Genomic DNA, 27,730 nt, shown 5'->3' with positions numbered 1-27,730 from the left:
ACAAATTACAACACAGATTTCGCCTTGTTAAAGTTCGACGATTTTATTACATGTAATGATAAAATATAGACAATAAAACGATATTTTTCTTTGTATTCCATTTATTTCACATCTATAGTATAATAGTAGTAGTAGTATATAGATCGGTACTTAAATAAAATGCCAATAAATGCTCTTGCCTTCTTCTGTAGGTTTATTGTATACATGATGTATTTAATTGACCAACAAGTCTATCTAGGAATGTGTAAATAGATGCATATCGGCTTTGTGGGTGACTAAGTAAGAATACAATGTAATAAATATATAACCCACCTTTAGCTTCTGTCCTAACACAAGTCATAACAACTAGTAAATCAAAGTAGAATTTCAACAGTGCAAGAATAGGGAAGAATAGAATAATTTTAATTTTAAGCCCGTATGTAATAAATTTATTATAATACGTTATAATACTATGACGAGACGTCTAAAAATTTTTTAACTTATATATAATAACTTCCGCTTAGTATATATTTTGCGAAATTTATGCTAATTTTGTATGAAATTCACATATTCTACATAAATAAATTTCATATTTTCATATTGTTCCCCCGTAGAGACTCTGTGGTTGTACCCATGGTGCTGTCATTTCAGTCATTCAATTCACCACTCATCAGTTCACTACGCACACGTTCACTTAACTCACTCTTACTCAGTCATTTATACAACCCTGTTTTGAATGGTTTAGTGATACGTGTTTTATGTTTTTATTGCTTTGTGTGTGTTTAATATTTTATTCGCTAATTGTAGATTAAATAATTGTGATAAATTAGCATGTTTATGTAAGTATTTGTTGTTATTGAAATATTACTTTTGATTAATGAATAGGTAATACTTTTTTTAAAATTTTTGGCGCGTACCAATCAGTTATCAAGTAAAATGTTATTTAAACTTTCTAAATTTACCACTATTTGTAAAATTAGGAAAATATAATAATCTATAAATGATATATACTTAGATTTAGACATCAGGTAGTGAATTTTGAATCGATGTTGAGGTAAGTTAACACCACCCCTCCGGTTAACGGTCCGAAGTGGGGTCCCCTCCCCTGCTGTAGGGGAAGTTAGGGTAGACAAAGGGTAGTCACCCCTATACAGAGGGGAGCACGATCCTTGGGCGAAATCCATGGGTAGGGGTGGGGATCACTATTTCAAGTTTGGGTTTTTTTTCGCCCCCTATTCACTTGTAAGGCGACGGCGGAAGCAACTAAGCACCACTTTTAAACATATTTTGTTATAGTTACATGTTTTAAATGTCCATTCAAGTTATATTTACATCATTTTAAGTATGTGTGATATTTTTTAGGTGTGTACATTCAAGAAGTATTAATTAAGAATGGAAGAAGATTTTGAAGGTAAACTTTTAGATGTAAAAGTATTATTACCATACTTACTAGTTTTAAATTACATATATATATGTATATATATATCTTACATTAATATACCTATTGTAATATTAAGGCCATCCCTTCCATAGAAAAATGATCTAATATTTAAAACAAACATGTAAAGTAATAATTTCCTGATATTTTCTAAAACTTCTCATGAGCACTCACACTCACACTTCTCATCACTTTTAAGCAGAATTTATATATTTAAGCAGATGTGTATAAGTATAAATGTTTGCACCATATTCTTTATGGTGGAATAAAAATTGACTATTCAAAAGCTTGTATTGTGTTTATTTAAATAAAGATTATTTCTGTTTGATGTTGTCACTCAAATAAATAATATATTTGTTATTTAATTCATCTAGGTACTGATATTAATGTTATACCAATAAAGTTTTAAAATGTATTTTGTAGCTTAGATAAAGTTTAGATAAAAAATTGTTACTATTCTGGACTTTCAAATGAGCCCAAATATTTGATGAGGTACTATTATTATCTTTCTTTTGTTTTCTTGTTATAATTTTACCAAATGGTATTTCAATAACATATGTATATTTCAGATTCTGTACTACAAGCTATCAAAAGCAGTTACCCGTCTAAGAATAAACTGGCTATTATACTAACTGATCAGGATGGTGTGACACAGTACTGCTGTGTAGCATGCCCCAGAAAATATGTAGAAAAAGAAAAGCTTGAGTTACACTTATGTGTACATACCAAGCAATACAAACATATTTGTGGTATCTGTGGAACGGGGTGAGTTAAAATCGAAATGCCATCACATTTCACCACTGGGAATACTCAATTTAGTTCCCCGCACTGTTGTGAACTTCCATAAACCTTTTATTCACCCCTAAATGGAATCAGAGAAAGGTGGACTGATCTACTTCTAGGCATATAATTTTTCCTGCATATTTTAATGTTTTCCTTTTAACAATACTTTCCATTTTATCAAACTAAATAACAATGAACTAAAGACAAAGATCTTGTAACCGTTGAAATACACATGCCTTTATTTAGTATAATGATACTTTATATATTTAAAGACAGCCATTACTTACTTTAGGATAAAGATTTGCATGAGTTTTGGAGCTTCTTGAACCAAACAGAGTAATTATATTTTAGAATTCTCAAGTCATAAGTAAGATTATACCTATTTTATCAAATATCAAATTTAAGGTACATGGGAAGATATATGTGTATTTGATGTAGGTGCTGAAGTATAATATTTTTGTTTTCAGTGCATAGGATGTATATCTGTAATGAGTTTAGTAGTGTTTTCATATTTAAATAATGCTATTATGTTTTTTTTATTGTCAATTAAAACTCTTTGTTTTCATAATATAAGGTTTTTATTTATCCGATCTACATACTATAATGATGGTATTTCATTTCATATTGTGTTTTTTTTCTTGCCAGTTCTTCTGAATTGAATCTATAGTCTTTACTAGATTGTAGGGAAAATAATATGAATACAAAAACATAACTTTCATAAACAAATAAAATGTACTACATGCATAAATGTTTTTTTACTTTGAAATAAAATGTTATAAATATATAATTTCTATTATGTAGTTTAAAACGTAAAGAACATTTAGAGAGACATACACAAGAGCACCAGGAGGTGAGGCCACATGTGTGTCCTCATTGTGGGAAGGCATTCAAACGGAAGGAGCACCTGAATATCCATAAGGCCATACACAGCGGAGACAAGAATATGGCATGCACAATATGTGGCAGATGTAAGTAGTATGGATACACCAACACCAATACTAATATTATGAATACAAATTGTTTGTTACCTTTTCATAATTAAATAGCTGAATGAACATGTTGAAATTTGAAGTGAAAAAATATTTCAGGACTAAAAATAATCTAAATGTGCGTATTTGCCAGTTCTTTTTATATATTTGACATTATAATGTATTAAAATCAAAGACTGTTGCCTGCTGACATGTATGAATATATTTAAATTGGTTTATAACGTTTTTTAAATATTTACAAAAAACATTTTAAACAAACCTTAATAATTCACACAGCTCTGCTAGAAACCATCTGCTAATCAGAGGTTGTGTTATACTATTATGTTTTGTTATACTATATTATGTGGATACTAAAAATACTTAAATACATTCATAATATACATTAAATCACGCAAACAAATATAAAAAGTTATATTCATAAATTTAAATGTTTATACCATGCTTGGAATCGAACTCGTGACCAGTAAGGCGTTCTACTAAACCGCTAGACCTCAGAAGGCATTAGAAGAAAGGCCTGAGTGTATCTTATAGAAATTAGATGTGATAATATTTTATCAAGAGTACTGATAAGGGATAACTTTTATCTCAAAACAATATAAAGCGGGTAATAGCTAGTGTCCTATGAACTATTTTGACTTTATACAAATTTTTATAATGGTTCGGTTGACTGAATAATCGGTTTTGTTGCAGCTTTTTATCGCAAGGACCACCTACAAAAACATCTACAAACACACAGCAAGACTTTCATGGAACAGAATTTGCAATATACCAATGATGATGGTGATGTACTAATGGATATCAAGCAAGAGATCACCGATGACTACATGACGCCGTTAATCGATATCAATGATCAAGTGGAATATGAGGAGGTACTGTTTCTTTTGTTACTTTAAATAATTAGCCTTACTGAACAATGTTTTTTTAAACTACAATGGTGGTAATCAATGTTAATCGTACATGTTATGAAATAGGACACATAGTTAAAAGTAGAAATATATCCTTTTTTTATCTCATAAAATAAATATTGTGACAGTAGACGTTTATATATACTTATATGGTGTTACAAGTGTGAAAATAAATCATGACAAAATGACTATGGATTTGTATAAAGATTCATCAAAAAGAATTCAGTTATGCGCGATAATGTCGGGTGAAGTAACAATTTAACGAAGATAGACTTATAATAAAAAGTAGATTTGGTTTGTAAGTTGTGTTTCGGGTGAGGGGTCGGGTTGAGGCAGTAAAATTAGGATATTAATTAATTGGTTCTCCGGAATGGTAAAGTATAAGTGCGCGTGACGTAATCACGTGAGGTCCATTCAGGGTGGATTTAAGGACATATTATGTTTCGCACTATTATAAGTAAAATACTCTCGTTCTATTAAAAAAAATTACGTATTATGTAACAAAAATTTTGTTTATTGTAACCTTCTACACATTTACCTTTTAATTTCGCTATCTGTTGGTGTTGTTTTTAAATCTTACTCTTTTTGTATTAGTCGAAAGAGAAATTTAATTGCGTCAATTTTTTTTCCATAGACTACAGTTCATACCCTTTTTTCTTTCATTTGCTCCCCGAAAAGTATTGTATTAAGTGTGTATGGCAGTGTAGGTTCTCTTCTTTTCCCTTATATATTATTAATAATTTCGTCTATTTAAAATGTTTAGTTCCAAAAATAAAAAAGGTTATAACTGAAGTTATTCAGTTATCTCACTAGAGATAATAATGTATACTCATAACGTTTATAACGACTGGCTGTACCTATACATATAGGTAGCTACTACATTTATAGGTCACTTCAATGTATATTTTCCATTTTACTGTATTATTATTACTTTTTTGATTGTTCACTACCGACCCGTCCCGACTTCGCAAGGATGTATCTTTACAATCTTTTAGTTTCTCGGCTTGTTCTATACTATAACACGCATGCATTATACATATAAACCTTCCTCTTGAATCACTCTAACTAATAAAAAAAACACTTTCAATCCGTTGCGTAGAATTAATGATTTAAGCATTCATAGGGACGGACAGACAGCGATAGCGACTTTGTTTTATACTATTTAATGAAGATGACGGATTAGTGATCCCGCTTTGCGCTAATGACACACGTCGGTGGGGTGCCAGGAGGCAGAAATCAGGTCAGTTAGCCCGCCGTAGCAATGGCGCTAATAGTTCCCAATACTAACAATCCCCACCCCCTTCAAGCTGCGGCATTGCCCACCCTTGCCCTCTCTCGTGTTCTCGTGGGAATTTCGCATATCCTTTCTATGCCTACGTAATAATAGTAACCTAGGTATATTTGTAAATAAATTTTCTAGAACTAATATTTTAGGTTGTGTTTATTATACACACGCTGATAGAAATGTTTAACTAACTTTGTTGGGTTACTGGGTTAAAAAACCATAGTGCAATAAACAAAAATATTTCATATTTTTTACAATATTTTGGTAATAGCTAATTTTTAGTTACTAGTACAACTAGATTAGTACTAGTCTATTACTGTTTTTTAGTAAAATCTAATCAATATTTCCGTGTTTATTACTTTTTGGTAGGCACTTTTTTAGTGCATTTAAAAGAATACTCATAATTTTTTTTTTTCTGTTATTTATATATTAGCACACAAACCAGATTACAATAAGAACAAGAATTTTATTAGGAGAGTTTGGTACAAAACTTGAATGTAATCCAAAAGTTATTACAACTGTACGATAGTTCTGCCCTTAATGCTGTTTTGTCTAAAAAATCCTGTATTGATTGTTCTAACAAAGTACAGTTACAGTACAAAGTCTGTGTATGTACCTCAGTCTCACATATTTCAACCGCCAATAGCTTGCTTTGTAAGCCGGTCATAGGGTGAGAATAGGCAGTGATATTAAGGACACATTACAGGACAACTTATTACTCCGGATGGCAACGCAAGATTAGTACCTATCACAAGACACATTATAACATGATGATCAGGTGGCCCGTCCAATGTAATTCCAAATACATAAGAACTTACCATCGACCGCTCGACTTAAATTAATTCTCTTTGGATATGCATTTGCTGGTGATTAAGCCGTTAGGTAACGGTTTAATCGGTATGCAGGAAAGGGTAATATAAAACTACGTGGGGGACATTACATACGAGGGAATACTCCAGAATGGAGGGGATATTGGAATCACTATGGTAGCTCGGGGAGCCGGTTTGAGTGTCTTTATTTTAGAAACCTGTATAAAAAAATTGAATACATTTAACTTATCATTTACTCGTAATTCGTCTTGAATGCGAGATGGTCGCAGATTCGTTTCCTTGCAGGATGCAAACATTTGTATGATTACGATTGTTTGTATCTCTGGATATTTTCTATGTATACTATGTATGTGTTTACAACTATTTAAACTTCGACAACCTCGGTAGTCTAGCGGTCTAGCACACCGCTTTACCTCCGATGGCCGCGGATTCGATTCCTCGCACGGCACAAACACTTGTATTCATGAGTATGATTGTTTGTATCGGTCTATGTGTTTTCTATGTATAATATGTATGTATTTACGGAAAAAAAATCTATGTACTTGTATCAGTTATGTAGTACCCGTAACACAAGCTTTAGATAGCTTAACCTGGGACTGGATGGCGCTGTGTGAATTGTCCTGAGAATATTATTATTATTATTATTTAAGTATTTCTATCAGTTATCTAGTACCCATAACACAAGCTCTGCTAATCTTGGGACTAGATGGCGCTATTTGAATTGTTCTGGGTTATTGTTATTATACTTAAATCACATGGACGGTATTTCCCAAGGTATATTACCTAGTTTAAAACTCTATACCACAATTCATGAGTCGTACCTTGGAATGTATGAAATAATTTCCTTGTACTTCTAAATGAAATGGTATGGAAAAGTGACGTAAAAGTGCAACAGTTTTACCTGTATGACTAACGTTGGATTTTTTGTATATTTGTTTACACGACACGCGGTTTTTTATGGATGCTAATGGACTGATACACCCGTATTCGCTAACGGTATACGCTGGCGGGGCACCAGTGGAGGATGATAAGATGTGTATGAGGTCAGGTCAGTTAGCCTATCGTGGTAAATTTACTAGGAATTTAGCACGATGGTTTCCATGGGGAACCACGTGGATGTCAACCTGACATAGCACAATTCAATTGTAGTGGCTAGCAATGTAGTTCTTAATCCACATTACTAACAATCCCCTTCCCGCCCCCTAATGTATACGAGTACCGATAAGGCCAGAGTGAAGTCAGGTCAGTCCCATCATCCCGCCAAATTTACCAGGAATTTAGCACGATTGTTTCCAGGGAGGACCGTATGAACGTCAATTTGACATGGTCCAATGGTAGCAATGAACACAAATAGCAATCCACATTACTAAAAATCGCCTACTCCCTCTTCCCCCCCTCCCCCTTCCCTCCCCCCTCTCCCTGTATCAGTGATTGTACCGTGCGAGGCCGGGTTGTTTATTGTATTTTTACGGACATGGTATTCCTTATTTATAAAGTAACGTTTGTTTCAGGCTGGAGATTCGTTTAATTTTAACGAATCTGTAGACTCTACGGAATTGTATAAACATACGAATAGTAAAAAATTAGATGACGACAGACCGTTTGGTTGCCATTTGTGCAACAAGACTTACAAGAGGAAAGACCATTTAAAACTGCACCTTGCGACCCATAACAGGAAGGAGCATCCTTGCACCGAGTGCGGGAAAGGTGAGTGATGATTTCAAGTTACATAAATAATTATATGAATGAAAATAATAGTATTTTACGACAATTCACACTGCGCAATATAGTCTCACGCTAAGCTGAGCTTGTATTAGGGGTACTACACAACTGATATGAATATTTACATATATATTGTTGCGGAAGTACTGGCCATATAGTTTGATACTTCTTATTTACATTGTATTTTCTATTAAGAATTGTATTTTATATTTTTGTATACCGAACGATTTAGTCTAATAAAGATTTTTGATAGACATTTACAATATATGTATTATAAATAGATATATTATATGTATAGAAAACACCCAGACTGGTATAAAAAAACATACTAATGAATACAAGTTTGTACCATGCGAGAAAACGTACCCGCGACCATCGGAAGTTTCTTTTTTTTTCGGACTACTCTAATGCTATTGGCCGCAGCTGGCCTTTACAGCTTCACCGGTCGATAGGGGGCGAGTGCAGATGGCACTACAAACCCGCGGAAGGACTTATGGAGCGGCTGAAGGCCAATCCCGCGTGTCGGATACGACACCATCGGAAGTAAGGCCGTATGCTAAACCGCTACACCATGCGGCCGTATAATTTAAAAATAGGAAAATCCATACTAATATAACAAAATGTGATGGCGTTTATGTCTGCATGTTTGTTAATGTTTACGACTAATCCGTTGTATAAATCTTATATATTATTATAAGAGACATGAAGATATTTCTGAAGATGTATTAATTAGCATAGGACAATTTAATATGACCAGTAACGTGTAAAATTATAGCATTATTGCTCCTGACAGAAATTAATATGCATATTGTATCACGTGATAGAATATAGGCTTTTTTCCTAATCAGAGGAGGTCACAGTAGTAGTAGTAGAGTAACACCTAGTCGACTATAAAAAGTTATAAAGTCTTTTTCTCGAAAATATCATTATTGGTATATTTTTTTATTTGTATATTATTTAATTATTTAATAATACAGTTTATTATTAATCGCGCGTAATAATAATTAAATAATGTTTTATTTCGGTTTCATTTTTATATCGTGCGTAATAATATTTAAAACAACAAACAAAATTTGTATACCAATACATGAATACGTCAAGCAAATACTTTGTACCCCTTTACAAAAATTGCACGGGCGGAGTAGTATGAAATTTTGCACATTTACAGTCTATTAGCTGTTTTAGCCGCGTTAAATAACAGTATAAAATATAGCCTATATGTTATTCTGATGTATAAGCTATATTACTATAAGTTTTCACCAAAATCCGTTCAGTAGTTTTGTTGTTCAGTTGAAAGAGTAACAACCATCCATACTTACAAACTTTCGCATTTATAATATTATTAAGATTAAGATATAAAGTAGAAGTGCGAATGCTATGTTTTTATTTTGAATAATAAATACGATAAATAAATAAAAAAAAATATTACACACACTACCATGTATTTGACACACACATGAATAGAAATATAGTCTGTGACAATAGACCTTAATAATGTTTAATTATGGTCGAATTTAGACCATTGAGCGACAAATAGTTATGTAAGTCAAAAACGGCCACTCTTCACTGAATGCGTGTCTGAATACAAATTGCCAGTTTTTTTTCAAGTCATAAATGAATTTGTACCAATATTTAAAACACCTTACAAACAAAATCCATAACATACATGATGTATGAAATTTAAAATCTATACTTCCATCCCATAGTATAAGTTTGTCGGTTTTTAACCGTTTCACAAAATATGATGTTAATCTTTTTCTTCTTTACATAATAAAAATGAAGTTATTTCCGCTGTCTGTTAGCTTAGATCTTTTAAGTAGTTTAACGGATTTTAATGCAGTTTTTAGCAATAGATAGAGTGATTCAAGAGAAAGGTACACCCTTGCAAAGCCGGGGTAGGTAGCTAGTAGGGCTGAGAATAGGTTGTCTAAGTGAATGAACCGACCCACCCACACCAAATTGTTTTTTTTATTTTGTGTCAATTTTTTCTTTTTTTATGATTCGGCATTAAATAAAAATATTACCACCCTTTTACCATGAACCCTTATTTTTTAATGGCGATATTAATTTATATGGCAAAACAACGTTTGCCGGGACAGCTAGTATACATATAATATATATGTATAGGTATAAAATAGGTTGTATATCAAGGACGGAATAAAAGTTTCACCTTTTTTTTCCGGAATATTAATATGGTATATTAAATCAAGGTGTAATAATATATAAATAATTGGACAATTGACACAGCGCCACTCATGAATACAAATGTTTGCACCGTGCGAGGAATCGAACCCTCGACCATCAGAAGTAAGCGGTGTACTGAACCGCTAGACCACCAAGGCCGTCATTATATTGTTTCTCCTTATTTCATACATGACGTTAGGCCATAGGGTGCTTTTTTCATTGGTATTTTTTTCAAGTTACTTATTCATTCCGGAAGAATATATATTTTTTAATAATAGAGATGTAAATACCATTATTTGCCATTAAATTACTCGTGTAAAGGACTCGTTTAATAAAATTAATAATGTATGTTAAATAAGAAAGTTTAGAAATAACTAAAGGATTTTCTATTCTATTCCCATATCGCCCATGGTCAGAAGGTTTGTACTACAGTACAAAAGTCAAGATAAATAATGATTGCTCCGGTATGTGGCCAAGAGACTCTTCCGATATCCCCCTTGCGTATGACACATGGGTCCATTATAGAATTTATAACTGGTAGGTATAGATAGTGACTGTTCAGGGGGGAATGAGGTTGCCGACCGTTGTGACGGTGCGGCGGCGCCCGTTTGTAAGCGACGGCGAATCACGAGAACGTATATATACTAATAATCCGCCTCGGCTCCGCACGGCGTAATTATTGTAAGAATTTCTTAGTTCTTCAAAAGTAAATATAGTTTTCTGTCCTTATAGAAAACAAAGAAAATTTAAAATATATAACTGTGAAAGAATCTTTAAAGTGGGTTAAGAAGACTACAGTAAAATTAACGTTGTATAAAAAAATATTAATGTTAGATGTCTCTCCTACTATACCGTAGTACTGACATAACTATTTATTTATTTATGTCAACTTTGCTATTTGGCAGATTGTATTCGCACAAAATTCTTAAAAATGTAATTCTAAAAAACATTTATTTTAAAGAGCAACACGCAAGTTTCTTTCTCATTCTTGTGATGCATTCAAGTGGTAGAATAAAACATTATATGACTATTCAACAGTGCTTAAATTATTATTTGAATATATTCCATTTCACGCAATAAATATGGAACTAATACGGGAATAATGCTATTAATTAATGCATCACAATCAATTGTAGTAATGTAATTGTACTCTAATACTCGTTGTTACTTCAGAATTTCCGTTAGTACATATTATAAGATATGAAAATCAGAGTTACTTCCAATTTGTTTTCAAATATTTCGAAGTAAGAAAATTATCGCTGTAGATTTTATTATTTATTAGATTTTTCAATATTAAAACGTATTAATCATTGTCAGGATTAATAATGAGCACTTGTTTTGATTACATCAATTTTAAAAATTAAAAGCATATACTGTAATTTCTTGTTCAGTTGTAATTTTGTACTCGATACAAATATCACGTAAAAACTTTATGTACCTACAATCCTACGCTGTAGCGTCAACCCAAAAAAGGGGTGAAAGGCGAGGTCAGCGTCCCTGGGGTCACCCCCTACCAACGCCCATCAATGACCAACAATGAAAACTTGTTTAGAATATTAACAGTAGGTATCTATGGTAGACAGAATATTTTTTTATACTAGCATGTTACGCGGAGGAACGAGGATCATGTCTTATGGAAAGTGTATAATATGAACGTGGATGGATGGAAAGGGAGAGGACGCCCTAAAAAAAATGAATGGATTGTGTGAAAGATGATATCAATAAAAGAAGAGTATGCTCAGATATGACATCCGATAGAGATCAGTGGAAGAGAATGACATACTGCGCCGACCCCAAATATTGGAATAAAGGCAAGCCATTGACGATGAATGAAGTAAACAAGCTTACTATCTGATATGGCTATCAAATACCTGATGGTAAGTGGTACCGATAATTAATAGCCCTATTGCTAGTAATGTACGAGTACCATGTTTTTTCTTATGGATTGTGCATTGTGCATTCGCCTGCGCTAACAGTTTACGATGGCGGGCCACCAGTGGAGGGTGATAAGATGAACATGAGGTCAAGTCAGTTAGCACATCGTGACAAATCACCAGGAATTTATCTAGATGGTTTCCACAGGGAACCGCGTGTCGGTCCTGACATGGATGGTACGTTGATAGCAAAGGGGTCATCAGTTCACATTAATAACAATCCACTTACCGCCCTGTATACTATAACTTCATTGTTATAGCTCACTCATCCTTCTGAATCTGAACTTAAACTCACATTACAAAAGAAGCTGCTTAGCGGCCGTAATGGGTGAGACAGTGGTACTCACGCAGACGACTTTGTTCAAAGTCACCTATTTGAAAATGTAGATTTACCCTACGTTCTTTTTCAGAGTTCAGTGTATATGTTGTAACATATACACTTAGCTTGTCTGTCCTTAAATACTTAACTCATATAGTCCTGTAGGACAAACGCGGTTTTAGGACAAGCTAGTTTCTCCTATCGGCCATACAATTATTTGAAAATGGAGATTTAGCCTCCGTTCTTTTTAAGGACAGACAAGGTAAGTGTATATGTTGTAACATATACACTTAGCTTGTCTGTCCTTAAGTACTTATTTACCTTGTCCTAAAGTCGATTTTAGGACAAGCTAGTTTCTCCTATCGGCCCTAGGATAAACTGATTTAGCCTAGGAAAAGCTAGTCTGTCATAAAATCGGGTTTGGCCGGTACCATTTAACTAGCTTTCGCTCGCGACTTGGCTCGCGTTAATTTATCCTCTTATGGGTGGAATTTATCAAAATCCTTTCTTAGGGGATGCCTACGTTATATTAGCTTTATGCATGCAAAGTCTCAGCTCGATCGGTTTAAAATTGACAAAGTTTCATATAAACTTTCATCCCCTATCCCTTTGGCGGTAGAATTAATCAAAATCCTTTCTTAGCGGATCCCTACGTCATAACATCTATCTGCATGCCAAATTTTAGCCCGATCCGTCTAGTGGTTTGGGCTGTGCGTTGATAGATCACTACGTCAGTCACCTTTGAGTTATATATATTTAGACTACTCAGATATCGGTTTAACCGTTAGTGATTGAAGTAGACAGTCATACTCATATTTATCTTACTACTTCCAACCCTCCAACCTCGTCTAGTCCGTGTCTGGGCTGTATTGATTGACTGTGTTCTGTACGTCCTAATTTACTCCATCACAATTACGTGCATGCCAAATTGCGGGCAGATCGGTTGAGTTGTTTCGCCTCTAGAGTAATTAATATAGTGTTCACAGGTATACAAATAGTAATGACTATCCGTATATAGCGCCAACACCTGCTTAAGTTTAAAAATAGTAACCGGTTTGGGTACTATTTTTAAACTTAAGCAGGTAAAGTAAAAAGTTTCATATATATTAATTCGAAATATGATTTATCTGTGTTGAAATTGCATGCAAATGTAATAATAATAATCACAGGACAATTCATACAGCGCCATCTAGACCCATATTAAGCTAGCTAAAGCTTGAGTAGTTATGGGTAGTAGATAACTGATACAAATACACTTGTTTTTGTAAATACATACATCGGTAACACCCAGACCGATACAATCATACTCATGAATATAAATGTTTGTGCCGTGCGAGGAATCGAACCCGCGACCATCTGAAGTAACTTACTACAGTTTAGTAGTTACGTTTGTAAACATTTTTTTCAGTGTATTTGTCTGATATTTAATTAAGCTTTATTTAGTTTTTTTACTCATGAGAAGGTAACGTATTGACTCTTTCGCATTTATAATCTTAGTATGGACTAGACTAGTTTGTATTGAGTAGCATTTTGTATTTTATATCTGTACACCAAAAATAGATAACTCTTGTGTGCGGTAAAATCTAAAAGCGAATGTTATAAAAAGTCCCTATTTCAAGAGAGATCCCCCATGGACCGACCCATGAGGGGGACCGAAAAGGGGGATTGTGCTTATTCCAAGGGATGCTAGATTAGGGACCGCTCCTGAGATCTAATTTATTTTTGGAAGGAGGGGCGACCTCGGGTGTGTTGAGACTGTTGATTTTAACCGTATTTTCATTTGTATCTGTGTTATTCAAATTTGTTCTTTGCTTTATTTATGTATATATTATTATTTAAGAACGACATATTAAAATATTTTACATTAATTATTTATTTTGTTGAGTAATAGATTCTCCTTTCTATAAACCTATTTAGCTAAAGTTTATCTGTATCTAGAACTGTTCGTCTCTTTCTCGTATGCTATTTTGTTCACGCTATGTGTGCGACAAAACACTCCAATAGTTAAATGGATAGACAGATAAATCGTTTACCGAAATCGTTTGTTACAAATCACATATAATTACACTTCAATAAATGTGGACAACACATAGTTCGAATTAAGATTTAAAATTTTCGCCCAGTGGTCGAAATACGACCATAATTAAACTGAATTTACTGAATGTGGACTACAGACAAATAATAATAACGACAAACAGCATTAATCTGTTCTCAATTTGACCACAGACTTTAATAATAAACAAAAGAGTATATATGTGCGTGTGTGTGTGTCAAATACATGGTAGTATATGTAATATTTTTTTTATTTATTTAATATACATATTTTTTATGAATAATTTTAAAAAAATATGAGCATTCTGCACTCCTTCTCTATATTAACGGAGGAGTATGAAAATTTGTACACTTAAAGTTGTGTGTGCGAAATTTCATACTACTCCTTCACTCCACGCAATTTATCGTAAAAAGGGTACAAAGTTTTTGCATCACATTAATTAAAGTAGGTAGGTAGGTAGTTATACATTGGATTACTTGCAAAGTTAATTAATTAAAATGTATGTATGTATGTCGATTGTAACATCTTACCCCCCAATTGGGGCTAGTTGTTACATCATCGGGGCACGATGTTACGGTAGATAAATAAACACAATCATTAATTATACATATTTTTTTATTATTATTTTAAAACATATAATGTTTTATATAAACTAACAATAGACATTATTTTAAACAGTCTTGTAACATTTAAAACCAGGAAACCAGTCCTGCCCAGCCATATTATTTTTATACCAACTGGGGGGAATATTTTTTAAATCGAGTTTTATAGAAATAGAAATAATCTTTATTCAAATAAACTCATTACAAGCACTTTTGAATAGTCATATTTTGATTCTACCACTCATTCGGAATGCAGATTCATCACAAGAAGAATGAGCAACAAACTTGTGTGTTGCTCTTTTTAATAGATGTTTTTTTATATAAATAATTACAGTATAACACGCACTCATTATTAGTGTAATTAGATAATATTGTCAGTGCTATGGATTTGAAGTTTTTCTATAAAAACATTATTATCATTAACGAATTCTTCAATTTTATAGTAAGCTTAAGCGTAGTTGTTACATGTAACAACTTTCAAAAATTGTAACTACTTGCCCCATGATACGTTTTTAATATAAATTGAAGTCATCATTAATGTATATCAATATCAGAATAAAATAATATTGCAATTTCAAGGTAGATATGTAATGAACGTTCAAGGTTAAAAATTTTGAGGAAATAAAATATATAGACATCAGGAATCAAATATTTCGTAAAAGATTTTTTTACTTACTTGGTTGAAATCGAGACACATGCACACAACCTAGCTTGTTTTATCTAGTGCACGACATTATAAGAACACAAATGAGTCAAATTATATCCATCAAAGAGTTTAAAATCCCGGTAAAAACGCGTGTAACTTCCTACCCCTGTAACAACGTACCCCCCGCTCCCCTACAGATTAAGTCTTTGTTTACATACTGTCGACATTTTTAAGAATTTATTAAAATCTAGCGACCCAAACCGGGGAGGTTTGGTATGCGTATTTAATTAATTTATACAAAACAAAATGATTTCTACAACTAATCCTTCCTCAAATAATCAATCTGTTGATGGATCAGTCAAAACCCGTTGTGGATTTGAGATTGTCGCAAAAATACAGACAAATACGGCCGGGAATATGTATAGATATTTTGTTTTTGTCAACATAAAACAATTAAACGATAACAACATTGTATAAATCTATCTCTTTTAAATGTACTATTAAATTAACCATAGAAGAATAATAAAGCTATACTCGTAGTTTGTGAGATTGTAATAAGTAATTTAAGATTTTGTTACACATACACAGTTACAACATTAGTATAGGACCAACGCGGTAGGGAACTAAAAAGTATCGACTTAAGGAATCATCAAAATCGGTTTTAATTTAACGCAGCAATCGCTTGTTCTAACACAATTGAGAAACTCCTTTTTAAGTAAGCACTCGTATAAAAAAAATAGTCATATCGCAGTAATAAACTTACTGGAAAAAGTAGATTAGACAACGCGTCTGATATTACTATTAACATTAACCAGTTTACAAGTGAAACTCTCAGCAAGATTTTTTTTATAATACTTAATAACACAGGGGTTACAGTCGCGTATGTTACACAAAAAATGGAAGGGGGACGGTTTAGGAGGGTCGGCTGGGTTTCGTTTCTGCTGGCTCGCCACTAGGTCAGTGCTGTAGAATAAAATATTTATGTTCAAAACGAAGATATACCTACAGTATTTTGAACCAACTTTGAATAGGAGAATTATTGCGTATTTTTGTTTAGTGGTTTATATTTTATGTTATTCTTCGTATTCATGTTTACCTAGTATCTTCAGTTTAATAACACCATTCAGTATTAGCCCATTAGTCTGTTTTTTCTAATATTATCCATTAGTGCCTTCTGCACTCGTCCTTAGTTTTTCGTACGGTGAAGCTTAAAATAATACGACAAATCAAATTAAAAACTACTGGACAACTTCAAAAATTCTGTTGTAGAATGCTGCATTATCCCTGAGTAACATCTAATATTATAAACGCGAAAGTGTGTGAGTTTGGATCGATGTTTGTTACTCATCCACGTCAAAACTACTGAACGGATTTTTATGACACTTTACAGTAATATAGCATGTACATCAGAGTAACTATAATAAGCTATAAATTACATATTTATTACTAGAAAAAAATAGAGACCCCTACATCAATGATATAATGCAAGGTGTAAAAAATGCCTTAGTGTATTTCATTGCATGCGCTATGGAAATGTGCACTCAAGTGAAGCCGGGATGTCTTGCTAGTATTTACTATCAATGTAGATATTTGTATCTATGTATGTTTAGTTAATCGTGTTATTTTTTTTTCTAATATTACTTTTGTTCTTTGTTCTGTTATAAATAACGTTGTTACAATATTATAAGTTACGCCATTTGATCAGGTAGGTAGGTAACCGTTATCTTTTGGAGGGGAGCTCGGGTTCACAATGCCCAAAGGGCTCTATACCTGAACTAGTCCCTTAACGGGTGGGGCGCGCCCATTCTACCCCCAACAGAACACGTTTATGTTCTACCAGTTATTATTAATTGACGCTGTAAAGGAATTCATGCCGATACAGCTTTGTTTAATGTTATATTTACTGGTCCGGATGAAATCTATACTATACTTGCTACCCGTCCCGGCTACACACGAATACGTTGCAATTCTTTGAATTTCTCGGCTTGTATACTACAATTTGTATGCTATACTACAACACGCATGCCTTACACATATAAAACTTCCTCGTGAATCACTCTATCTATTGTTAAATATTGCATTAAAATTCGTTACGTAATTAAAAAAATATAAGCGAATATTCAGCGGCGCCGACTTCATTTTATAGTATGTAATAAATATAAGAGAGAACGAGTTTTCTTATATCACAGTAATATCTAGAAAATTCTTTACTGTTTCAAGATATTTTACAGGAAGTAGTCCGTAAAGTCGTTTGCGTCACTCAGACACACCTATTTCAATAGCCAAGCAGATTTTGCTGTGTTTTGCTTGTTGGGTCAGATTAGGCAGGGAAATTACAGGATAAGTGGCATGACGTCATCCATATCATCAAGGTTATTACCATATATCATAACCTTAAATTTAATTAATTTTAGTTTGATTGCGTTATCCTCGAGGAAAACTATATAAAAACTGATATATTAAGGTATATTTAATTTTTTGGTACAATTGACAGCACATTGTTTATGGTAATCTTCAAAGTTTTGTAAGTTGTTCTACCTATTTTTAACGTGTCGAAAGTCTAAAGATTACGCTACGACGCTTTAAAATGGATTAAAAGAAAAATCCTAGCTATCTTTTTTTTTATTAAGTTAATTTTTTAAGTAGTAGAGTGCGCTATGTGTCCTCGCGTTGAATGAGTGTAGTACGAATGGGTCCGTTCGAAACGGAAAATACCACGCCTCTTCATTCGCTCTCGTTTTGCATGGTGAGTCGAGGTTCCGGACGCTTCCCTCCTATCCCTTTCCTAATTTCTTTCCCTACCCACCTCGTTTTAAAAGGCCCACCAAATTCTCCTGGTGTTGCGGGTGCTAATGGGCGTCGGTAATCACTTAGCATCAGGTGTGTCGCAAGCTCGTTTGCACAATATGCTATAAAAAAATGAACACTAAGCGAAAAAGGAGTTGATCACGGACGGCCGATACGTTGCCAAAAGGTGCGACGAGAGGGGGGGGGGGGAGCTGGGGGACAACGAATGGATTATAAGCTACTAGGTGTTACCCACGACTTCGTCTGGAGAAATTGTCACTCCCTATTAGTTTCTTTTTGATAAATAGCCCAAATCCATCCCGGTAATATCATCTGTCTTCATATCAAATTTCATTAAGATCCGTTCAACTGTTTAGCCATGAAAAGGCATCCAATAGACAGATACACTTCGCAATTATAATATTAGTATGGATTTTTGATCATCGTGACCGTAGTTTACTATCCTGCATTACGTCCATGAGGTCGTGAGTTCAAATGTAGCCGACAGTTAAAAAAGTGTATAGTGGAGTGATGGAGACAGATATACATACATGACAATGAAATGTATTGAACAACATAGCGTGTGTTCAATACATTTCCCTTAGAGTGGAGTAAATATTGTTTTTTTTTTTTCTCTTTTCTTATCTGCAATCAGTCCCGGAACTATGAGCAGATTTTTTGGGTGTGGGATCTAAGAATGGAGTGTCCACCCCAACGGGCGAATCTACTCCTTAAGCATGCTGCAAACATTACACAATGTCGCTTCTTTTTAGTCGCTTGGGGTAAAGTATTTGTAGTAATTGAGCAGCCAGTTGATTCGGGTGGTCACATAGTCGCTTTTTATATTTTTCTTTACAATTGAGTAAATATAAATATAATAAAATTCGAACGAACACTAAGCAAAAAAAGAAACACCTGGGCGAGTGGTGCGATGCTATGCGGGTGTGGAGAAGTAGATCCCGCCATTTTTTTTTTTTAAATTAAAGACCGTGTGCAACCGTAGGACATACTACATCATTGACTCGCCTTTAGCCCATCATTTAGGGTCGGCGGAGTATCTTCCACCTGCTCTATAAGCCGTCTTATCTGAGCTTACTCTCCTTTTATGCATATCATCTTTCACACAGACCTTCCGTCTTTTCTTCTTCTATGTTTACTTCCATTTGTTTTCATGTTAAAATCTATCGTTAAATCATGGTCCTCACTTTTCCTAACATGTCCATACCAAGATAATCGGTTACTTCGTAATATAATTGGGGTAATTTTTAAAGTCTTTTGTACAATAATAATAGTAATCCTGGACAACACACATTTGAAACATTCTAGTATGTATAAAAATAACTCTTGACAATCCACACAACACCATCTAGCTCCAACTCGAGCAGAGCTTTTGTTATAGGTCAACTGGTAGAAGTACTTAAATATTTTCGTAAACGCAGAAAATACTCAAACCAATATGAACAATCACTATCATTAATACAAATCTTGGCATCGTGCGTGAAATCGAATCACTGTCATTTAGAAGTAAGACGGTGTTTTAAACCACTAAACCACCGAGGCTGTCTTATATATACGCCGAGTACATTATTTTCATTATATCTTCATATTGCTCATGTTATTTGCGTACATAACAACGCGCTGGTACATGGGCGTCGTCCTATTACTGTACATAGACAGTCTGCGCCCTCACAGGGCAGGGGTGGTAGGAATTATATTCTGAGCCCACCCCAAAACAACCCCCATTTCAGAATTAGTCTAATAGTAAATTGGTAGGTCGTACTTTATATTTTAAAGAGCGAATCATATTTGTTTATTGTTGCTTGTTTAGTTTATTTGTAAGTCTGAGGATTTCTTTACGTATCCCGTAAAACGAAGCCTTTGCTACCAAACCAAAAAATAAATATATATCAGTGATATTTTGTTTACTGTTTTGTATTTAATTCAAAATCTCTTTTGATAATTTATACTAAAACTAATATTATAGAGAGGTAAAGTTTGTGAGTTTAAATGTTCGGGCTAATCTCCGGTACTACTGTTCTAGTTTTTAAAATACTTTAAGTAATGATAGCCCTTTTATCGAGGGATATCACTTTCTAACATCACGCTTCGAGTAATAGGAGCGGAGATGCAATGAAAGTGTTGCAAAAACGAGGAAAATATGACTCAGACAAAGTTGCTAGGTCCGCTAGTATTATTTAAGTTCATATAGAAGTTATGTAGCTTTTACTTTATCTGTCAATTTTAAACACTTTATAATTAAAACCTTTAATCATAGACCATTTTATATCCTGTAAAAGATTGCTTAGCGATAAAACCGCCTTTTGTACTCATAATTGTATATACCTACTTATTTTTATATTAATTAACATGTTTGTATAACTGGTGCAAAGTGTATAAATAAAAATAAATCATTTACGTACTACTGAAAGTAATATGTACTTTATTAATATTCTAATTTTCACCAAATTCTTTTTAAGCATTAGTTTTTATGTACTGATGAATATTAAATTGTTATTAAGAATAGAGTGATAAAAATAATATTTCTTTTGCTAGAATTAGTGCATTCTTTTAAAATCAGAATGAAGATTTAAAGTATAGCCATAGATATTTTACTGGATTTGACGATTCATTCAAACAGTAGTAATAAAATTGAATTTTGTTTCAGTATATTATAACACGCAGAAACTGCTCAATCATATGAAGAATCACATACAGCAGTATGGCGCCCAGAATGATGATTCGCTATGGCAAAAGGTAAAAAAAACATTTCAAAATAAATAATTTGTCTAATATATTTATCTATCTATAATTTGTTTTAATTGATACACTATTATTCAAATTATAGAAATATAAATCTTTATCAAATGAAGTTAATATAAGAACTTTTAAATAGTCATATTTATTTTTATTCTGCCACTCATTCGGATTGCAGACTCATCTCAAAATGAATGAACAAGAAACTTGCGTTTTGCTCTTTTATAAATGTTGTTCAGAATTACATTTTTAAGAATTTTGTTGCAATAGAAACTATTAAATAGTAAAGTTGATATAAAGGAATAAATAGTTCCTTGAGTAACCAGAATAAATCAATCATATATGAAATATATTTGATAGTATGAAAAAAAAAACAATGTACGAATTTTCTTTAAAATCTAACTGACCTGATTTCATCGTCATCTTGTCGTCCACTAGTGCACTGCAAGCATATACCATTAGTGCAGACGGAGACGCCATTCTATATTCATCATTAAAAAAAAATTGTTTTTTTTCCACAGATAAACGATATGGAGTTGTTAATAGAGAGACCAAACCCAAATTCAGCGAAAGCTGATAGACCCCACGAGTGTCAAATATGTCACAGAAAATTTAAAAGGAAACAACACTTGAAGGTACATGGAAACGTGCACATGCGACAGCAGGCGACGATATGGTGCTCGCTGTGTAAAGAAGGTAAAAACATCATTCTCCCTTAGAATAGGAATGAATAGTTTTTTCAATAAATCTACATCAAATTTGTTTAAGGTTAGTTTATTTTTATTAATATTATTAATCCCGTTCGATCGATCCCCCGTCCATTTCTAACGGGGATCGAAATTACGACAGCCTGGGCTGAGGTTCGAACCCCCTAGCGGTGCTCTCAGACTAAAGTATCGTCCGGTGAAGCTGTAAAGGCCAGCTGCTGCCAACAGAACTATACTCTAGTGCTGTCCGAAAAAAAAAATATAGTATTGTTAGTTTTTATTATATATTTTTTAATGTACCACTGACTTAGAGCGGTCGTATTCACACTAATTACTTGAGGGTACCACGAATAGGCTATTGCGTTTGTGTCATAAGGCGATTCAATAATCGCCATTTATTTACCACACAGGGCTGATTTGTACGAAATTCCCTCCGTAATCACCGGAAATATGGTATTTTTTTTTTATTATATAATAATAATAATATCAACACTGTCACACAGCACCATCTAGACCCAAGATAAGTAAAGCTTGTGTTATTACTTGATAAATGATACATATACATAGATTATTTTTTTTTTGTCAATAAATACATATTATAATAATCGCCATTTATACAACAATCATACTCATGAATACAAATGTTTGTGCCGTGCGAGGATCAACCCGCGACCATATGTCGTATTTTTTTAGACCGTGATAATTATATAATATTATTGCAGGTTTTTTTAGCAACGATCAGTTTGAGACCCATGAGTGTATGGCATTGCATCAAGAAGGCATTGAGAATGGCGATGTAAATCCTGGTAACACTGTCCAAGAGGCTAAGAAAGAAAACAAATATCCATCTGACTGCATACAAGTAAGTATTAGAATACAAGAAATGGCTGTAACAATTAGATCTGTCTCTTAAATCTGCTGCCAGGAGCTTCTTTTGCTAGCTGTGTTTCGGTTTTATGGGTGATTTCTGGTAGTGAAATAGCATAGGTATAATACCTTAGCTCGTATAAGACCTTAGTTCGTATAAGGGTATTTTGTGAAATTCGTGGTGTTTTTCATGTGAACGAAAGGTGGACGAAAATGAAATTATACACTCATCTATGTTTTTATCTTATCTGTTATTTTGTCAATCCGATAGGCTGTCGTGTTACAGACTAACATACATATCAAAGAATTACACGAAATCTTACAAATGAAAATTAGAACAATATTTATTTAAAAGAGCATAATGCAAGTTGTTTTGGTCGTTCTTCTTGTGTTGAGTCTGCGTTCCGTATTAGTTATAAAATAAATAAATAGAACTTTTAAAAGTGCTTAAGTTTACTTGAATAAAGATTTTTCTATATGAAATAATAACAAAAAATACTTTAATTAATCTCTATCCATTAAAAAATATTTACACTTTTTTTTTATTTCAGGTGGTAATGGATGAAGGTGATCAGAGGCAGCCGCAGCCTCTTATAATCGAAGAGGAACAATTGCCTGTGCCCCAACGAGTCTTTGTATGCAAGTTCTGCAACAAGCCGTTCAAACGCAAGGACCACTATAAGATACATCTGCATATACACACTGGCGTCAAGTCATTCTTCTGCACGGATTGTGGAAAAGGTATACATCATACATTTCATTCTTCGATATTATTTACCATGTAGATGTTCAGAGAAGAAAATTTTGTAACGGAATTGTAATACTATGATTTATTTACAACAACTTTATATTAAATACTTCACCCATAACAATTCAGATTTTCTTATTTCACATTTTATAGTCCTTTATTTAAAAATTTCAGTATCTAGGTTACAGTTTAATATATCATGATTGTGTTCAAATTTATTACTCTTGTATATATAAACCAACACGCATGTTTCTTACTCTTGTGATTAAACAGGTTTTCGAATGAACGGTAGATTAAAAAAAGTTAAATGTGACTATTGTAGCAGTGCTTAAATTTAAGTTTATATATATAAAGAATCTTCTATTAAATTCTATTTTTTATGTGTGTTTGTTAGCGCTTATTTCTGAGTTAAGAGTCTTGAGTGTGTAATTAAATGATTCCTGGCAATTTTTTTATTTATTTAAATCTTAATGTCTATAATTATGCGTAATGCGATCATTAGCGTATTTGATTGTCACACTATAACTGTCGTTTTGTCCCACTGAAACGCCGACGTTGAGCTGTTGCAGTCTTAAAAAATAGCATTCGGGCCGCACATTCGTACACCTGGGCTATAACAGTGTGGTACCTTATAATTCAGGTCAAATTTTTAATGTGAATGTTTCTCGTTTCAGGATTTTATCGCAAAGATCATCTACAGAAGCACTCGCAAGTACACACGAAAGCGAAGCCAAAGCCAAAGAAAGAATTGCCTGATTTATACCCAATCAGCATGCTGCCAAAGAATAATGAAATCAAACCTGAGATTACTATACATGTAAGTATATTAAATGCCATTGAAATAATGTTAACTACCGCAGAACTTCGTCTGCATCACACTTTAATTTTCATAACATCTTTTAAATCATATTCACTGAGCAAAGCATATTACTCACTAAACGATTACTTGAATGACGAACGTGCATGGCAATAGTTGTTCATGCGCGGGATTTTCATTTAATGTTAGACATACACATCTACATAAGCACACCATGTAAATAAAGTCTTTAGAAAAGAAAGAAATTCAGTTCAGTTTCTTGCCAGTTTTCAATTGAATCTGTATCTTGAAATGGATCGTAGGGAAAAATATTAATACAATAAATTTGACGTTCAGTTAAGCGGCTAAAATGTCATATAGTCGTATGTACACCTAATTTACATAATATCTTTTGAAATGATAGCCTATGTGTTATTCTCATGTATTTGTGACAAATATATGATTAGTCGTAATGTTTCTTTGACCAGTTAAGATAAACTGTAAGAAACAATCAGACACACTTATGTATAGAAATACAAAAGTGTCTCTGACTTCTTACCAGGACTATCTGGTGAGAAGTCTTCGGAGGTATTCTTATCAAGCTAAGCAGAGTTTGTGTTATGGGTACCAGACCACTGATAGAAATAAATAGTAACTTTTTGTAAATACATACATACATCATATACATAGAAAACATCCAGACCGATACAAATAAACATACTAATGTATACCAATATTTGTACCGTATGAGAAATCGGGGTGTGCTAAATCGCTAGATTATTGAGGCCGTCTAACAGATACTAATTATATCAAATCGCGACTTGTTTTTTTTATAAAACATTTTTTTATTTGACAGGCACCGTCCAACACAAAACTACGTGTGCCCCTACAAATTAAGGTGCCCTACCAAATGGTAATGTCAATGGACAACGGAGAACAACGGGCAGTCACCATCAACCCGCAAACAGAAGCCGAACATATGTAAACATCTGAGTACAATAACTGAAGCAGTGAGTTCAAGTATTTTATAAAAAAAATATACGACAGTGCTGATGACAGAATGACATTATTTAAATAATTAACGTATACTAAAAGAAAACATTGTTTTTTTTCTGGTAATGTGAATTCAATGTGCATTGTGACAATGATAATGAAAATAATTGTTTTTTTAATAGTAACTGAACCAGTAACTTTTATATATTTGGCAGTATTGAAATTGCCTTTGTCTAAGCACAGATCCATATTTTTTAAATAATAGTTGCTATAGTTTGTAACTGTAATGCATCAGTATAAGAATGATATATAATATAATTGAATTGTTTCAGACATACATATATATGTATACAGCTTGGAACTTTTTCATATCATACATTATATCTATATTACTAAATCAAATACGTCGCTTACCAATAAGCATTTTGTTGTTCTCCTTGATTAACAACTATAAAAAAATACCTATGTACCTTAATTTATTTAATTTCACGAATGAAATTTGCTAAGATGTTTCTATGGAAATAATATACAATGAATCATGTTTTTAGTTTTACATCAATCTTATTTGTAATAAATATTCATATAATTTTATAATGCATAATATTTCAATACAAATTTAGTATTAATTTTAGCATTAGTGATTTTATCAATAATACTCAATTTTCTAATAATTTTAAACTTTCAACACAATGTCTAAAGACAGCTCTTTAGATTTTCATTATATTGTATTTTTTTTTACAAAGACTAATTTATAATATCGTGTCAGTGTTACTTACTTTTATAATCTTTAGTTAAGAAGTTATGTAAGTTATATATATATTCACGCCACTTCCCTTACGGGGCAGATAGTACCGTGTGCCAACTAATTTCACATACTTATATAGAACTAGTATTCATTATATCTTTACATAGAATATAACGAAGTCGCCCATTGTCTATACGTTTGGATCGTTATATTACGTGATGCCTTTTTCAGCAATAGATACAGTGATCCAAGGGGAAGGTTTATATGCATAATTCCTGCATATTATTAAAAAAAGCCTAGAAATTAAAATATTTGTAATGCATACGTGGGAAGCCAGGACAGGCCGTTAGTATTTATTATAAAAGAAACCTTAAAGTATATTTATGCAAATAATATTGCTTTGATTGTATCATATTAAAAATACACAAAATTAATTTTTGCTCTCTTTGGCGGATATTTTACACAATTTCTTTAGTATATTTATGTATATTTAACAACATATTCTGTGAAAATTTTATTGCAATTCTTTGAACAATTCTCATGTGAAATATAAACACACAGTTTTCGCCTCGTGATAATTTTATTATATGTAAAAATGTGGAATATTTTAATTTTTTAACCAAATCGTTTATATCGCATGTAAAAGAAATGTCGCCATCTTTAAAATTAATCAATTATGCATTCGTTGTGTAATGTATATACATAATTAATGGCACAAGTATAAGAAATACGTATAAAATGTGTGAACTGGGTCCAAATGATCTCAATATGTTATTTTATTATAGAAGCGCGAGGTTGTACATATCTATAATGTCATTTCATGTATTAATTTTAAGGACAAGTTTCTCATATTTCAATAATATAAGTTTAAGTGAAGATTTGGGTAATTATGAAAATCGGGACATTCCGAAAATTAGCCATATTTTTACTGAATGCGTCAACGATGTAACACCAACTTAATGCGTTTCCTTACTGTTGACGCCAGTCAGTAATATATATTTTTTTATGAAACGGGATTTTTTTTAAACGGATGATAATGAAATGTTGCTCTCGATTGCGCTAACTGTTTACGCTGGGCACTGGGCACAACGGGGCACTAGTGGAGGATGATAAGATGAAGTTGATGTCCGGTCAGGTAGCCCATCGTGATAAATTCACTAGGAATTTATCACGATGGTTTTCCGGGGGGAACGTCGTAGAAACCTAACAACAAATTGCTAGCAATGGGTCATCAGTCCATATTACTAACAAACGCCTTCCCTTTGTATTGTGTTATTTGCACAAAATTTCAATTTATAAATATACACGATATATTACAAATTTTTGGAACTAGAGTTTAAAAACTAAACTTCAGGCTCGATTTCCTAAGTTTTAGACTTTTGAGTTATTACAATCAGTTATTAAGCAATATTAATATTAATAATTGCAAATTATTTCCAAAATAAACTGCCGGTCTCTAGATTAGAGATTTTTATCGACTGTTAAAACATATCGAAAACCTACGTTTCGTAATTACCCAAGTGCACATAGCACCTAAATGTGCTATGTATCAATAAATTAATATTTCATTACGAAGTTCCTCAAATGTTGTCATCATCCAGAATATGTTATGACATTAATCAACAAGTTACGAAATGTGACGAAAGTACAAAAATAAAATATTT

General features: G+C 32.9%; 1 protein-coding gene across 1 annotated transcript; it reads left to right on the top strand.

Moving 5' to 3' along the window:
* The first annotated feature begins 701 nt into the window (after positions 1–701).
* LOC131847522 (gastrula zinc finger protein XlCGF46.1-like) lies at positions 702–27,730 on the top strand. Its single transcript, XM_059197100.1, has 12 exons — positions 702–818; positions 1,342–1,390; positions 1,987–2,182; positions 3,002–3,168; positions 3,880–4,058; positions 7,721–7,916; positions 21,122–21,210; positions 21,732–21,906; positions 22,640–22,779; positions 23,336–23,525; positions 24,207–24,349; positions 25,185–27,730. Exons 2-12 carry the CDS (start codon positions 1,372–1,374, stop codon positions 25,311–25,313), a joined length of 1,623 nt encoding a protein of 540 aa, XP_059053083.1. The 5' UTR covers positions 702–818; positions 1,342–1,371; the 3' UTR covers positions 25,314–27,730.

This window comes from Achroia grisella, unplaced genomic scaffold, assembly GCF_030625045.1.
Source record: "Achroia grisella isolate CSIRO2021 unplaced genomic scaffold, CSIRO_AGI_Agris_v1 utg537, whole genome shotgun sequence".
Lineage (NCBI taxonomy): Eukaryota > Metazoa > Arthropoda > Insecta > Lepidoptera > Pyralidae > Achroia > Achroia grisella.
Note: the sequence above shows the minus strand (reverse complement) of the source record. Positions and strands in the feature narration are given on the sequence as shown.

Coding starts and splice junctions, on each gene's coding strand:
- LOC131847522 (XM_059197100.1), top strand. Junction 2,183..3,001: donor TGTGGTATCTGTGGAACGGG/GTGAGTTAAAAT, acceptor TCTATTATGTAG/TTTAAAACGTAAAGAACATT. Junction 23,526..24,206: donor CTGCACGGATTGTGGAAAAG/GTATACATCATA, acceptor TTCTCGTTTCAG/GATTTTATCGCAAAGATCAT.